Source organism: Nilaparvata lugens, chromosome 10, assembly GCF_014356525.2.
Source record: "Nilaparvata lugens isolate BPH chromosome 10, ASM1435652v1, whole genome shotgun sequence".
Lineage (NCBI taxonomy): Eukaryota > Metazoa > Arthropoda > Insecta > Hemiptera > Delphacidae > Nilaparvata > Nilaparvata lugens.
In genome coordinates, this window is record NC_052513.1 from 12,296,228 (window position 1) to 12,314,245 (window position 18,018).

The following is an 18,018-nucleotide window of genomic DNA, read 5'->3' on the forward strand; positions in this document are numbered from 1 at the left end:
ACTATTGAAATTCTACCAGAAATATTAGGGTGTATATTTTATGGAAATTTTTTCCTACAATCTGGTGTTTGATTAAATATAAAATTTGGTAACTTGTAATCAACTTTCATTTGATCTTGTATTTTGAGAAAACTATGAAGTTTTTATCAAGTGCTTTTGGTCTCTACTGTACCAGAATCATCCACTTTTAGTTTTGAAGTTCCAAAAACCTTTATTATTACAATATTATCAATCAGGTACGAAGCGAACAAATTGATCAGTTGGAATTCCTTTGGAATGAACCAAGTCACGCATGAATGGGCTCCAATTTACTAGAATCCCATTAACTTTCAATTCTAAAGACGAATGTTATTCTGCGTGAATCATTGGCAGCTTGCAACAATTCACGACGTGGTGGGAAAAGTAAAAAGGTGGTCGGGAAACAAAAGTTAGTTGGAGGAAATTCGAATTGTTCAAGGTGAAAAAAGCATCTGTATCGTTTCCACGATGATGGAAGTTGCCGAGAAAAACAAAGGAACCCTTCCCAACCTCGTGTTTTTGTCTTTTTTTATCAAAGGCAGAATAATTGAGAGAAATTGTTTAAATGGCAGAAAACAATAGCAGGGAATACTTGTAGAAAGTCAAAAAAGAAAAGGAGGTAATATTGACAGCTGAATTGTTTGAATTCTACTTTCACCTCCTCCTACCACCCATTCACTCTCCACCCTCCAGCCATCTTCTCAAGGGTAGTACAAATATATAAAGAAATGCGAGTCAAAGTGCTTTGTGAGGGCTGAAATTAAAAGTTTAATTCCAGACTTCTTTCCCTCTGGTCGGAATCAGCCTTTACCTTGGGGTTTGCACTTTCTTCTACTTTTCTTTGAAAGTCGGTTAGGTCCGCATTCTTTGGTTTTACTTCAAATAACTCCAACTTCAAAGTCTATCAGAAAATTCATGTATTAAGTCATTGCGATGTAACCCCGTTGTTAACATTAAACTATTATTTGATAACATAATAGAACTCTTCTTAAATTGAAAGTCTACCGATATGCTTGTAGTACACATACTCATTACATGGAATAATTCATCCACTCCTGTTAAAGCATATCCTGCTATGAGTACTGTATCAATACAGTTGATACATCAGTTCTATAATATATCCAACTCATTTATATATATATATATATATATATATATAAAAGCGAAATAACATTTATAAATTTATCCATTTATAATATTATTCAGGCTCTAAAGAGACCCTTATATCTAAACAATCTTCAAGAAAGACTCAAAGAAAGTAAATAAAGTGTACTGTAATCGATTGATTACAGAATCAGTAACGTCGACATTCTATACTTCAATATCTTGGCGCTTGTATTCACGTAAACCAACTGATGTGAACTTAATAAAGTAATAAATCTTACATTGCTTACATTGATCAAGCACAGCATCTGATACAGTATAGGCTACTTGGAGCCTGAGACATGGGATCAGCAGCTAGGTGCCAACGAACCTGTTTTATCAAGGGTATAAATCGTTCATACCTGCAGAGCACGCGGCGCAAATAGAAGCTAACTCGAATCGGAAGCTGGAAACATTTTCTTTCTCACTCGTTCGTCCATATCCTTAGCGGTATCAGATCAGCTTTCCTCCTCTGGAATAAATCAAGTCCGGCATATCTGACTCAACTGGCATGCCTGTAAATCACAAAATGCCGATTCTCCTTTTCCTCTGCCACTCTTTATTTGGAAAATGTTCGCTTCCCCTCTGGACTGGGACCCTCGAATAAACTTCGCCCCACCCTGTATCTGACTTTTCATTCCTCTATATCTTAACGCTTTCAAATCCACTTGACCTATCTATGATCTGCAAGGATTTGAACAAGCAAACACCGACCCTCCAAGCTCGACCATCGATTTGCTGCAAGATTTACTGCAAGTCAGGGCAGGCTGGTTTATTTATAATCTGAACTGTAGCCGAGACTGGAGGGCTCTCGAATGGGTGAGTGAGGTGTTGACTGTAAATACTGAAGTGACATAATATGCTTAGTCTATGGGGACTTACACGAGCTGCTAGGTGATTTTAAAGTCGGTCACGTTACAACTTAGCTTCAAGAAATATAGTGTAAACATGATGGAAATTTCCATCAAGTATTTATTATACTTTACAAGTACTGTACCGTACTCATTAATGTATATCATGCATGTATAATTGGTACTCATATACTTTAATCTTTAAGGTTGAGAGCTGTCGTAAATAAAGGGACGCGACAGTCGAGGCCTGCGACCGTAGAGGACATTTGAGGACTCTTTTTGAGGAGTCCTCTACGGTCGCAGTTCTCAACTGTCGGGCCTGTACAAAAATTGAGGAGTCTTCTACGGTCGCAGTCCTCAAATGTCGCAGGTCTCGTTTAGAAGATTCATCTTCTGTCGGTGGCCTCGGTTGACATCGACCCGTAAATAATATCTGTTGTCTCAATAGATATTCTCTTACATCCTATTATTCTGTAATGATAAGATGTGATTCCACAACATCTATTCAATTTGAATGAACAGATTTTTCACAACATTATTCAATTTGAATGCACTCTGATCCATTATTTTGCAAGCTATTAATGATGTTAATATCAGTATTAAAATACTGTCTACTGAAGATTTATTGAATGTTCATGAGTGAATTGCATCATAAAATTTATTTAAAATAAAGTTGAATGATTCAAAATTTATCATCTGAGTGTTTAATGAATAATTTTTCATAATTTTGTTTCATTTTCTTCAAAACCAAGATCCCTAATCTGAGATCAGTAATGGGAGATTCCCTACAGATTCTATAGATCAATCTCCACCAGGATCTCTGCATTCACTGCTAGAACCTGGGAGTTTTATCTCAGTATATTTCAGATTTAGCCAGAGCGTTGAGCTCTACAGCGGCAATCAGTAGTAGGCTGGCAGCTGAGTGTAGCATAGCAGGCCTGGAAGCTTCTACAAGTTTTGCGGGCGAAATTTCAGTGTTGACTGTACAAAAGTTTGACGTTGGCGGCGAGCCTGGTCCAAAGTTGCAGGGGGGTTCAGGGGGTGTAGTGAGGGTACTGGGTTCCCCTTTCCCAAGCCATACGTCATTTCCAAGAGCCCCCCCCCTCCCACGTTCGCGTAATTAAAGACACGAGTGTACCACCAGTCATCCTCTCTTCCTCACCCTACCATCCCCCTCATTCACCATCGCTTTCCACTGATCTACCCGATCCCTACTCGACTCTTATCACCCCCTCTAATATTGTCCTACACTCTTTCATTGCAGATTTTGTCCATATCTTATTCAATGCATTTGATTTCCTTCGCCCTATGATCAGAAGAAACTACGTCACCTTTCCTTGTAATTTCGATCAATAACTAAATGAGAGTAACTGGGATGAATTGCGAATGGAGGTTTCTAGGTCAATGATACAGAAATGTGAAATGTGAACTGTGATAGGTCACAGTCGAAGGGTTACGATTTTAAGAGAAAATATTTCCAATCAATCTCAAAAATTTGAAGGCTTGTATTTCACAATTCTCTTTCAAACTTTCCAAGAGCTCCTATCTCACATTCAAAATTTGATTTCTAATTTTTGTATGATATAGAATGAACTTTCTCATAATACTCTTTTATACAAGCGGATACTTATTCAATTTCCATTCAAGAAAGGAGATACATTGTCATTCCGAGGTTGTATGCTGTTTGACAAGGGCATCATGAAAATAGAATATACTTCAACTATGATTTTCATGCCCAGTACTTGTAACATAATTTGTCAATAGTCCAGTCAAATGTTCGTTTTTCAGGAAACAGCCCGAAAGAATTTTTCTGGACGTTTCTATATGTATTTTTGGGCGCTGAATTCGAATCTGAAATTTGCTGACACGCCAGAGGGCGGCTTCACCCCCAAAACCCCCCAAAATTTCGGACTTTTTTCAATTTTCCCATTTATCTCGTGAACCTTGAGTTTCTCAAGAAAAATCATTCTCGACAAAATTGAGGAGAATACCTCATTTTTTATAATACCTTTTTTATTTTTTGAATACCTACCATTTTTGGTTCCGGATCTACGAATTTTCAAAAAAAGGGGTATTTTTCAAGGGGTTTTCAAAATTATGCAAACCTACCACTTCTACCCTATTCAACATGGATATTTTCCTAGTATAGATAAAAAACCACACATCACGTGAAAGAACAATTCATTATGAACAGGATTCCTTAGGAGTTTTCGAATTTAGTAGTGGGGGGAGGGGGAATATACCCAAAAATAGAAAATCATGTCCTACAGCCAAAATACAAATTTTTCATTATAATACCTTTTCAAGGCCTTCCTATCTTATTAATCAGTATTCTTATTATGAAAGCTGGTTCTGTAATTGAAATTTCCCAGTAACATCAGATTTATTGTTACAGGTTTTGATCCACTCTCTTGAGAAGTAATTATAATGCATTACAGATTCTAGCCAGCATTGCAGCCTTCATATATCTTGTCAGTCTTTATTATTTTATTCCATTACTCTAATTAAATTCTATTCACAATTTCATTCTCATCTCCATTCAAACTATATTCTATTGAGTCAAATAGAACTTTGATATAATAGAACAATTATATCATTTATTGATCTCTTTGATATAATAGAACTTTGTAGTTTATGTTTTCTCTCTGTATCTAGTGTTCAAGAGCTTAACTATTGATTTTAAAATGCTTTTGGACAAAACAGCGAGTACTAAGAGAGAAAACCAATCTATTAAAAATGAAGGAAACACCTTCTAGCAACCCTCGACATGTGGAGGTGGTTCGTGATTATTGTGAAAGGAGCAGCGACGCATTTTGGAGATATTTCAAGGGTGCAGCAGTAGGGGTTGAGAAATCTGCGGTCGCCTAGATAGCATGGAGTCAGGCGAGCTTAGCGTCGACAGGAGACTGGTACAATATCACGTGATGATGTCACGTGACCAGGAAGTGATGTCAAGTCACCTGGGCAAGTAAAGAAGGCCTTTTGCCCTTTCGACCCTTGAGGCTTTCTACTGATGACGATCTTTTAAATGTTTTAACATTAGAATCAGTTTTAATTGCTATATCCTAAAATAGCCTCTTCATTATCAACTTTCATTCTCATTTCAGTCTCATTCCCTGTTTCTTCCCATTCAAACCTTCCATTCTCTTCGCACAAACGTTTATTTCGCTACAATACTCATTCTTCTTCTCTTCTTTCAACATGCTACATCATCTCTATCTTTCTTAATCTTCATAACCGTTCCTACACATAAGCTATTACATAATTCCCTCACATCGTACATATTCATAAAATCTTTCACAATCCTCTTCCATCAACACAATAAAAATACCGTAACCTTTCCTTCTTCATTTCAAGCTATATCAATTCCCTTTCATTATGATTCCCTCCACTTTCCTTTCCTTCCCTCCCAACCGACTCCATCTATCCCCATTCGTGATTCCCTCCACTCCTTCTGAACCCCGCTCCCCCACCAGTAGTCACCCTAAAACCAACTACTCGAACTGTGGTGACATTTAAGTGCATGTTATCACTCTATTAGGCAGTCAGTCACCTGGCGACTAGTTCACCGCACAACTGAATTTCTACCTCCGTTTAGATAAATATAGGCTATAACGGTAATAATAACGATTACTCCAGCATGTAACCCTCCAAATGATATGTGCTACAATTTTACGACCACGCTGTCATAACTCCTATATTTCTGATGCCCCTTTTAAAGCGTGAACGCGCTTCCACTCTACTCCAACTCTATCTAACTCACTCATTCATATCTCATGCTCTTCCTTCTCTTTTCATCTTTTATTCATTGTTTCTCTCTGCTTGATCTCTTCCTTCTGTAATCGTAGTGCGTACACTCGTTCATGAGAAAGACAATCAGTTCAGTCACATCGAGTCATTCATAGGTTGAGTAAGATCTAGTGAGAAAGATAATACAAAATAGAATAATCATTATTATTCTTTATACTAGCTAAGCTCAATAGGAGCTACTATTTTTCGCTCTCTCAGCTCCACAAGGAATTCTTGGAAGACATATTTCTAAACAGGAATTTTTATTCATCCAAACAAGGATATTGATTCATTTTAAGAAAGCAATAGCGTCAATTTGCAAGACCATTGAATTTCTAATGGAAAAGTGACAACCCTCTTCTGAGTTATTTTCAATGTAGTGATTTTTTGAGCCTTAATTCCTAGCTTGGAGCAAAAAATTCATGCACAGCATTATTCCCATTTTTAGTTAGAAATTAGAATGATAAATTAGACTTCTACTCTCATGACCCTCTAAATGAAATGAGTGTCATTACATTTATCTCAATTTTGTATCGTCAAGTTTTTCTTGTGTTTTTTTATTAAATAAATGAATGAATAACAATATGTCAATCCATTTATCAAATCAATTTACCAACTCTAGACTACTAACAAATCAGCCCTTTTCCATGAGCTTCATAATATTTATAAATGAGTGATGTTTGAGAGACTTCTCAAGGAAAGACTAGAAGACAAATGATTGACATTACAGTAACTGAATTGAGTCGCTACCGGGTAGATTGGGTGGATGATCACCATCAGCTGGACTGCTAATATTCTCAATCCATCCCCTTTCATTAGCTGTAAGTTGAGTGAGTGGGCAAAAATATGTTTCCTTTCGGGGGTCCCCCTTCCCATTGGACAGAGACGCCTGAAAGACTAGTCCTAACCCAATTACCGACTGGAAAGGCATTTATCTTGAACCGGCCCCATCAAGTTTTCCTTTTCCCGCAAGTTTTCCCCCGCTTTCCCCCATTCGCTTTCACTTACTCGAGCCATCTGCGGTCCATCGGCCTCTCTTTTGTTTTCTAATTACAGTCGGCACCTCATCGGATGCTTTGTTGTTGGGCTGACGCTGCAAAATTATCGGCGAAAAAACTTTGGGCGCGTTTGAGTAATGATGGCGATAATAAAAGAGAATAGATTGCGGGCGGGAAGTCATTAGGCGGCCGACCGACTGAATCTTTCATCATTTGAATATTGTACTCCATTGTGATAGTGTTATTGGATGCTGATCAGAATCTCAATAAGTCAAGGACAGTCTCTGAATTTTTCCAATCTGATCCAGTTAATCAATTAGTTATTTAAGTATTCTATTATCAACATCAATGTTATTTCAACATCATCAATCGTTAAAAAAAATCTTTATTATCAATTGAAAGAACAAAAGCTTTCCAATTGGATGAAAATAATACAATTTCTGTTAAAACTGAATGAATAACACTCAAGTTAATCATGGTTGTGAATAATGAATTAAGATTCAAAAGCATTCACGCATTCTATATGAATTTTTCATGATTAATTGATTCTTAGTAATAAGAATCAGCTGGGTAGTTTTTCACCTAGTGGTTAATGCTGTAATATGCAATTAGCATAACATACTATTTGCTGGTTAGAACAGCTCCTTTTTCTTCCTCTGTATTAAGACAGGAGGAGGTTCTTCATTCTTCAAAACCAATTTATGCAACCATGGAGTACATATTGAAGAAGTCGCTTATCATAGAAATATTCCGATTGTGCCGTACTTTCCGAACTATCTTTTGTAATTCATATTTTCAGAGTAGATAGATAATAATTTATTGGTACAACTTATTCTAGGATTCCTTCAAATCAGATGAGCTCTTGAATCTTCAATCTCTAGTTTCATATTGATCTGTTTAATTCAATCTGCAGAATTCAACCGTACTCCTAAGCCTGTAACGGAAAATCATTTTCACTGTAAAATGCTATGCTCACCTCTAATCTCCCAAAATAAGATTAAGAACGAAATCTGTATTTGCAAGGTACCATACCTCACACATAAGCGACTGAATAAATCATTTATATAGCTTTTTGTAGATGAAAAGTACCACCTCTCCTTGTTTCACCCCTTTCTTTCACGCAATAACGCTTCGATACCCATAGGCGCGAGGAATCAAGGAGTACAACATCCTCTAATGGAATGCGCACTACTGATAAACTGCCGAGATCCCACAATTTATTATCAGTTTAGAGCCTGTAGGAAACAGCCTAATGAACATTGGAAGGGTGGATTTGGGGAATGAGGTAGGCGGGGTATATATGTGCATTAGTGGGGTGCAGGAAATTCGGTGGGGGTCGATCAAGGGTGCCTGAAACTATGAGTCGGTGATGAGATAATTCGACCAGTTTACTTGAGCTGGAGGAATGGATTCTTTTGAATAATTTCTCTCAATCTCATCCACTAGTAGAGAATATATAGGTATTATTCGTCGAATTCATTTACTCTCATCCACTTTTCTATCTCATACACAATCATGACAGCTTATTGCTTTTTAACTACTGATTCTGCCCTACTCACAATAACTGAAACATTTCCGTTATTGAAAGTGAAACAACTTTTAAATGATCTGAAATTACACCATTATCTGATGATCTCTAAACATTCAAATTCATTAAAGGTGAATTCATTGGATTTTTAATAATATTCTTGTAAATTATGAAAAAAGATAAATATGAATAATATAGATTCAATCAATTTTGAATTCATTGAAAATTGACATTAATTCCCAAGTTGCTCTCGATTATTAGAAATTTGTTCTATTTCAAGATGATTGAGAAAGCAGTAATTTGGAATACATCTTGTCATACATTTGAGAAAATTATATTGAAAGAAATTTTCCAAATTGGTTTAATTTTCCATTTGTATGTCAATCGCTTAATACTATACCATATAATATAAAATAGCTGATGTATAATGTCAAATTCAATTTGTGATGTGAGCCTTGATTCATGTGTTATCGCTGTGACAGGCGTTTGCACACTCCACACTCCACCCCACTGACAATTACTCTTCTCACAACTTGTTCACATGGATTTCAGCTCATCTCACATCCCCCTCCTCTCACTCTGACTCAAATCCAAGGCGGCTTTGATATCTTGAAGAAACAAACGGGGGAGTCAAATTTGTAAACCCTCGAAACACAGCCGGTATCTGGCCCTAATCCGCAACTGAAGAGTTCAATCGGCAAAAACTTGATTGCCACTTACTCTCGAGTTCAGCACACACAATTCCCCTCCCCACTCCACCACCAACATTCTCAAGTCTCTTGAATGAAGGATTAGCGGCAAAGCTACTGTGATTACCACCGGATTTAAGCACTCCGTTTTCAATGTTTACTATTTAATTCGAAGTACTCTCTCCATTTCGTGAATGGATGAGTTATATTTTGTGGAACAAATTCAATGTGGAGCTCACACAACACTGTAGAAATATGGAATTGTGTAGGAAATTTCCTTGATATGGATTTATTTATGGAATTTAAATATTCAAGTCATTGAAATCTTTCACTCCAATGAAATTTTTTCAGGTAATGTACTCTCAATAAATAGATAAATAATCAGGAACAGCAATCGGAAGGACCTGAATAGAAGGCTAGTGGGGGAAATTTTAAAGCAGATAAAAGATCTTCAAGTTAATATTATTCATTGGAAATTCTCGTTACTTCAGGAACTGTTGGTATTCGAGGAAAAATTATTTAGAAATATTATAATTTCACTGAAAGCTTTACTATAATAGCAATGAAATACTATATATTGTTCAGAAATCAAACATAATCCAATTGATTGCATTATTCTATAACAAGGGGAGCATTACTTGCACTCTAATCAAATGATGGTACTTACGGTACTGAATACTTTTAAACCATCTTCTCAAACATTGTGAATTTAATTTACTGATTTTTCTCTGTTTTCAGACCAATTAACTCAACTTCATCCATATCCACATCAAACCAAAACAGCACATCCTTTCTCCAGAAACGAAAACAAGAATTATCAGCGATGGTTAAGCCAAAAACGAACGAAATTATGAACAAGAAGAACATGACAAAGAAGGAGGAGATTCCTGTACAGGAAGAACCAGCTTCAAAGCGAAGAAGAAAGATGACACGCAATGGAGGAGAAATGAATGGAGATGAGTCATCAAAGGAGACAGCTTCAGAAGCACAGAAACAACAGATGTTACCTCAGAAAAAGCGTGCCCTAGTGGGAGGTGTATCAAACAGTCCCAACAAGAAGAGTGCGAAAAATAGCTCGTCAAACAACCAGGATGAGGCATTGGATGACGAAACTCTCATCAGAGAAACTGAAGCAGCGCTGAAAAGTCTCTCAGGTAGCTGGCCTGGCTCCAGAAGTTCATTCTACAATCGCTCAGAACCGGAAGACCGGTTTGAATCCCCCGCTTTCGAGAATCTGTTCGAAGAGAAGAAAAATTCGGCTGATAAGGCTCCACCAGCATCCTCGTCTTCAGCCACCGCGGGAAGTGGTGACTCGTCATCGTGCTCACTGAAGGATGTCATCACACTACGCGAGCAACAGGAGAACAGATCAATGAAGGGGAACCTGAGAGGACAAGGATCCAGAGATGGCATGAATAGCAGGACAGGGCAAAAATCGAGCAGTAGGGACAACAATGACAAGGAATCCAAGTATGAGGATCTAGACAACATGAGGAAGATTGATGAGAGTATGAACTCACAAAAAGGTAAACCGGGAGAAAAGGGTGATGGTTCAAGTAAAGGTGAGAAGTTCGTGTCAGCTCCACGTTATGAGCCTGATTTCAATGAGCTTGTTGACGATTCCTCCAACGAACTAGAGATCGATATGTCGGATCCAGCAGGTGAGAAAGAAGATGATGACGATAGGGGACAAGCAGAAAAAGCTGATTACAAGTCGAAGAGGAAGAGTGAGTACGATAAGAAGTCGATTGAGAAAACTACCGTGAAGGAGGAACCTTCTTTGGGTGAAACTTTTGCTCAGCCTCGACATGCTGATGACAAGGGAGGTGGGAATGTAGGAGCAACATTCTCGCCCACATCAGCGTTCAGGCCAATTAATAATGAGAACAAGGATGGGAGAATAGGTGGTTTGGACCTGCAGGGCACAGTGGGCGCCGCCATGTCACCGTTGGGTCCGTTCCCAGCCGGAGCTACATTTGTGGGGTACCCGACGCCACCCAGTCTCCACCCGGCGGAGACGACCGCGACAGGCCCCAGTCGACACGAGGCCAAATGTTTGCTGCAGCTGAAACCTACCGCGATCAAATCGGAGACGGATCTGGAGCGCCAGGAGGTGGTCGGTCCGAAAGCGAGCGCGACCGTGTCGTCTCCCGACTCGAAACAGTACACGATCCTGCAGCCGGCCGGAGCGGGGTCGCGTGCCGCAACCGCCATCCAGGACGTGGCCAGAGAGGGTGTGGTCAGCGTGGCCGCAGTCTCCAGCTCGTCCTCCCCTGGCGCCCAACGCGAATCGCCCAAGGTCACACCTGCTGAGCGCCCCGAAGCTACCCGGCCTACTGGCACCTTGTCGCCGACCAGCCTCACCAAAGGTAAGACCTTTCTTTCACAAATTCCAATGACCGTTATTGAATGAAGAGAGATATTGAATTGCGACTCTTGTAAATTCGACTAATTCAGATTGACCTGATAAACAACCAAACCCGCTCCTTCATTACCAATCTCATGAATTCTAATTTCTTGAATTTTCACTTGGTAGTGACAATTTATAGTATTTTCTAATAATATTGATATCTGACAAGATTCTACAAAGAAATAAACTTAATCAAAATAACTGTTTCGAATGGCATACAGATAGTCTCAACAACATAGTATCACAGTTCACTTTATTGTATAGGATGAGAGAATCAACGTCATTGCATCAATACCAGCAGAAAGAATATTGATTGGAAATGCGAAGCGAAGTGAATTCAGTACAAAAATTGAAAAATACATTATACTTATTAGCTGTTCTCCTATTCATTGATTTTCAAAATTTTTGTTTAAAACTGAATCTTTTGTCAACCAACATGTACTGTACAATACATTAATAATTACAACCAACATGTTTAATTACTTATTCGGAATTATGAAAGAATCAATAGCACCTCAATTCATACCCTTAATACTCCACATTAGAGAACAGTAGATCTAAAATTGTAGTGAGACCTATCCTGTTATCTAGCGGAGTTTAAGGCCGGCCTTACCTTCCAACATTTCGTTAGGTCTTTTCGCCACAGCAGAAGGGAAGGGAAGTGACTTCCAAATCACTCCGTCTACCCTCTCTCTTGCTGAAACAAGTGAGCCCTCCGCCGAATTTCATGAGACAACCCTCCTCCTCCACCTCCTACTCCTCATGCTCATCTTCTTCCTACTCATCGCCATCTCGTTAAGTCCCCTGTCACGTACGTGACGACACCGCTAATGGTGATAAGATTTCAACGCCTCTAGAAGCACAGGACCAGACAGGACATGAACGGACATGAGGCCTGCTGCTTACTTTCCTGCCTTCTTGACATGAAAGGGACATCTCCTACATTCCCCTCCCCCCCACTCACACACACACCATCACCCTGATTCAAGCAACCTGCTACACTCCTTAAATCGCTAAACAATATCAAGCCTGGCGCTTCACGGGGTGGGGAGCTGTGATGCTGATAGCAGTTGGGGACTTTGGCGTCAGGAAAGCGTTATATAACTACATATCATCAGCTCCGGCAGCTCTAATATCATCGTTGGCATCATTAGAAGGGTGGCCATCCACCTCAGTATCAAATTTTGGCACATGTCTTTCACAGTGTTGACCATTTAATCTCATTTATTGTTCCAATAAAAGATGGATCATTGTTGTATGTTGTTACATAATATGTTTCCAAATTGTACTTATATGCTGGTACTGATTACTTCCTAGTCCGCAATGAGAGTTGGATTATATTTTCTAAGATACTATGGCAGAGATAAATATGATTCATCTAGAATAGTGATGAGATGTTGTCGATTTTACTATTCTGTTTTATCGTGAGCATAACAATAAAACTCATATCAAAAATAGTTGTTCGCTCTTCATCCAACAGTTTACGAATTTGAAGAGCCTCAGCCTGTATGTTTCTCATCACTTTTTAATAGAATAATTTGCTAGCAGAGATTAAAAGTACAAATGAATATAAAAAATTCCATTATTTCTATATTTTTCCCGTTGAAAATGAGAAGAGATCTAATCAAGACTCATAAATTTATATTAATCTGAGATATTATATTAATCTTATTTATATATGATTGGTCCAAAAATATCATCATAATGAAATACAAATTATGAGTCTCTGAAGGATTCTTGAAATAAAATTTATAGGAGGTCTCATCGACATACAGTATGTGATCCATAATACGGGACCTAGACTACTATAATATATAAAAAAATAAAGAAAGGTGAATAGTGATGTGACAGTGACAGTATTTGAATGATTCCTGTCACCGAATTGAGAAGATTACTCATTATTATTCAAGAGGAGATGCCATGCATAAATGAGGGTGCCCAGTTGTACATGATACTTTTCACCTCGGCACGATGTCTTTACACAGTATTTCATTCAATTTTCTCTCACGTAATCTGTTCTTTTTCTCTCCTCTCGCACAACGTAGGTGAAAAATTAGAAAGGGGTCGGAAAATAAGGCAGGATTGAGACTTGTTAACGCGTAATAATAGCCTGCTCATGGTCACGTCATGGTTTAAGAATTAAAGGGAATTCAAGAATTAGGTGGGGCGCTCGGCCCGGCTTTGCTTAATGCAGTCATCGTGGGAGATACAACAGCTGTTGCTCACCTTACGCCCAAGATAGGCAATGGGAATCTGTGTGTGCCACGAACCCGGAATGCTAATTCCTTCTTACCACCTTTCTGGGGGGGGGGATCACGACCCAAAAATTATCTTCATTACTTGCAAGCCGCAACCGTGAAACTGTTCCCAAAACTCCCTCGCAACTCCCTTCTCACGCCGTCCCATCAGTGGTTTTGGTTCGTGAAAAAAGTTAATTCCCACGTGAGGTAGCTCAGTTTTTCTCCGATGCTCATTTTACCTCCTCCACGTGATCTAGTTTAAATTCAGACCACGCTCAAGCGAATGCCGCATTGAATTACTCTGCTTTGAATGCTGTTCTGGAAAACAACACTGACAGAAATCACACATCAAGCGGCAAACTGATTCTTTCAAGTGGACTTGTAAAGGTCCTTCCTTATTAGGAATTCTATTCAATTATTATTTAGATTTCTATCAATCCATTTTATTCAGCAATCTGTAAGAACTATCAATGCTAGTAGAAAATAATATTGTTTTATTTTTCTCGACATTTCTGCTAATTGTATTACGTCAGTCCTTTTCTAAGCGTTTTCAATATTATTAGTTTCATTTCAATGTTATATTCCCTTCAAATACATACATGTATACATGTATATTTATTTTATTGTTTCAATTAGATTGTTGTTTTGATTTATTTTGTTTTTGCATTACAGTATTTTTGATGTTATACCAAACCAAGCCATTCCCATCAAGGATAAAAGTACCGCCCTACTTTTACTGAAGGTGAGTTTGGGACTCTTTAAATGTTTGCAGAACCAGTAGCTCTTCTAACTTCCACTAATACTAATTATACACTAATGAGGAATAGTAATGGCTATAGGCCTCCCAATCATTTCATGATCAAGTTGTTTTGTCATTGTTGTTGTTGAATATTCATGATAAACAATATGTCTCAAAAGATCAATAAACGAGAAAAATGATATAGCCTAGTATTGACCTAGATATAGCCTATTATATCGGTTCCTAGTACTCTTATTAGCCTCAACCTCTATGTAATTTGATGAGTTCATGATTTTTCATAGTGCAGAAACAGTAGCTCTCCTAACATCTACTGATGTACATCTTTACACTAAAAATGTATGCATTCCTGTATTACATCATTCTGTGGTATTCTTCTTTCAACCTCAATTTGTAAGCAGCTCCGAAACAGAAAATTTCAATTTCATGAAACTTTCCACAGAGCTCTACATAAGAGAAGGTTTTTCTAGATATCACATTAATGTGGAACGTTCTAGTCTCATGAGTGGTGTCGTTATTGCTCAGAGATACAAGTTGCTTCTTTTTTTAAACGCTCGCTAAATAAGTAATCGCCGGTTTTTCCGAATGAACGGATCCACTCTGCACGGCCTTCCGCTTTTCATTCATTTCCCGACAACGCCCTCTGGGAAACGGCAATTTCCCGAAATTTTCCGTTTCCGTTACGAAATGCTTGACCACTTTTGGAGACGTATATCTCTCTTTCCGGCTATCCGAAAGCTTTTTAAATGTAATGTGTACCCTTGTCAAGTAAACGGCCTCTCTGCAACATGTTTACCAACTTTGTGCTTCGTTTACGAGATATTTATTTATATTATGGTGCCTCAACACGATTTCAAATGAGATCACTGTCATTTTTCTTTTTTCATTTTGATTGTAAGCCGAATCATTATGGAAATTTTATTTTTTCTAATTACGTATGTGAAGTAATGTGAAGTAAGTTTGAGCATCAACTCTTTAAAGTTCTTTCAAGATTATTTTCGTATATTATCAAATTTGTATAGATGATTTTGCAAGCCTACCCTTAATACATTTTTTATAATATATATTTAACTATAATTTGGTGTTTTAATTTTTCTAAATTTAAAATTTGCATCTCATATTTATTTTTGGACGAAAGTTAAGCTTGAACTTCTTACTGAAGAAACATAACCTATTTTTTGGACATGTAATCAAAATTTGGGAATGGAATAGTTTTGGGCCAAGCCTGTTGTTCCTTCCCAATCATATTTATATGATTTGTTATTGAATCCACGTATGAATAAATAAATAAATAAAGAAATACAGTAAAGCTCTAATCAGATTATATGATTATGTTTATGAGTAGATATATTTGGAGATATATCTGACAAGATATGAAATTTATTGACTGTCCACTAAATGTAAAAGAACTTTTATTAATAAATGTCTTTAATAATTGTTTTGTGATTACAGAGTTTCAATGGAACCAAAGTTTATTTAGGATCTTAATTTTTATTTCCATTTTTATTCCTTATTTATATTATTGTCAATACTATAATCAATATTGTTTTATTCATCTAAAATCTTGGACATCAAGAATGTCATCACCTATCGAAAGAGATATTGATCCACTTTCAAATATCTCCACAATTCCATGGAATCAGACATTCTCCCTTGCTTACTGTGACAGCCAAACTGCAACCTTCCAGTAGTAATACTTTTTCTGCATCACGTCGAAACAATATCATGCGTGCTATCGCTGGGCTCGAAGACGTGAGCTGGCGTATTTAATCGCAGGATTTATCGGTCTTGTGAGACTGTCACGCGCTTAGTGAACGACATTGGCAACGTTACACGTCGAGAACGTGGGGGAATTAACGCGGAAATGAGACAGGCTGGTCCAAGTGCATTTTTGCTCTCGTTCATAAATTCTCGATCCGATATATAGAAATGTTTCTCTCTCAAAATATACATCAGTGTTGTGAAGATCTTAATGCAAAAAATGCTGCAAAACCTTTCTTTATTAGTGTATTGGTATCTGCAATAGAATCATTCGTCATCGATGTTAGGAAGTGTTAGGAAGTAATAAGGAGGAAGTGTCAGTATTTGGAAGAAAATCGCATCATATCTATGATTAAATTATTTATTTTTCATAAAACAAACTTTTATGACTGGAGTTGCTTTAATCAATTCATCCTATTCTATCAAGACTAATTTTGTTTGTATATCCGACATCGCGAAAACTGCTTAGTTTCGATAAGATTTTAATAATTCAGTATGATAAATGGAGGGTATTTTTAAAACATCTAAATTGTATTTTTGACACATTCACCATACCATAATATAATCATCATTCACCATGACAAAGTGGTGTTGAGTGTGCTCTATAATGAAAGTAGATGATAAGAGTGAGATTCTATGAAAAAACTTACACATCCCGATGAGTTATTTTCATCAGACTTTTATTAATATACGAGTATCCTCGGAAGTGAGGCATTGATTAAATATTGAAATACAGTGAATGAATATTGATGTCTGGACCCTTCGTTTAAGGAAAAAATTTTGAATACCTTCATAAATATTATCCAATATGTTGTTTTTTTCGTAATCTTCCTATTTTATCAATCTCTACATTCCTCACAATTATTGAAGACACTGATTGTATTGATAACATTATTCCAGCAAACTGGTAGCTCAGAGTGGTACCCCATTGAGCATGGCGCAGGTAGTGTTGGAGCTGAAGAAACATTTCCCCACAACAATTGTAATAATATACCGCAATGAAGATAATATGAAGAAAGAAATTACATTGTTGTAACAAATAACCGAAATTGCATTTGAGAGAAGAGAAACAGGGTGTGGTGGTGGTTGGAATTGGGGTTCTGGATAAGGGGCTGGGGTAAAAACTCGACAGATTATTGTATCATCTCTTGGCTGGATACAAATTGGGAGTGTAAAGGGACCCAAGAACATTCTTCTTAGCAATGCGACTGTTTTTGTGGATGGTGGAGGTGCTATACGAGTGTGTGCAGAGTCTCTTCTTGCTTGCTCTGTCAGTGTGCAGGGTTGTTTGTTCTGGTGTGGTGTGAGTGTAGCATGATACTGCCGAGATTATTATCTCTGACAATTAATTTTATGTAAACAAAGCTATTGTGCTTCTGATTTTCAACAAGCCCAACCCTTTGTTATCAAGTGAGTTCAACCATGTTATGTGCTGTTTAATAATCCTGATAAAGCAGTTTTCAGTAGTTATTTAATGTATGATTTTATTAATGACATTTGATGATCCATTGTAATGCATTATATCCAATGATATCATTTAAAATTATCTCAATGGTCAATACAACTACAAGAAACGTTTTACCAGTCGTTAATCTCAAACAGTATTTAAGTGAATGACTTTGAATGACAGTGGACATTACTAATCAAACTTCGCCTCGTCATCAAATAAAAAGTCATTCATCAACTTATCAGAATGAACTTGTAACTGTTGTAATGAGCATTTCAGCTGAATCAACACCCAATGCATATCATAAACATGAACATGGACATTGACATTAACAATCACATTATATATTCAACATTATTTGGATATCCAATGCAACTAAACATACTA

At 37.4% G+C, this 18,018-nt stretch overlaps 1 protein-coding gene across 11 annotated transcripts in view; it reads left to right on the forward strand.

The window, feature by feature from the left end:
- Positions 1-18,018, forward strand: part of LOC111049000 (trithorax group protein osa) — a 466,078-nt gene that overhangs the window by 407,305 nt on the left and 40,755 nt on the right. For all 11 annotated transcript variants that reach the window (XR_005572269.1, XM_039436316.1, XM_039436315.1 and 8 more), the window contains one exon: positions 9,755-11,385. Coding sequence is in view for 10 of the 11 variants with exons in the window: in XM_039436316.1 (XP_039292250.1) it covers positions 9,755-11,385 (1,631 nt within the window). In the remaining variant the exon portion in view is untranslated. The remainder of the gene's footprint in view (positions 1-9,754; positions 11,386-18,018) is intronic.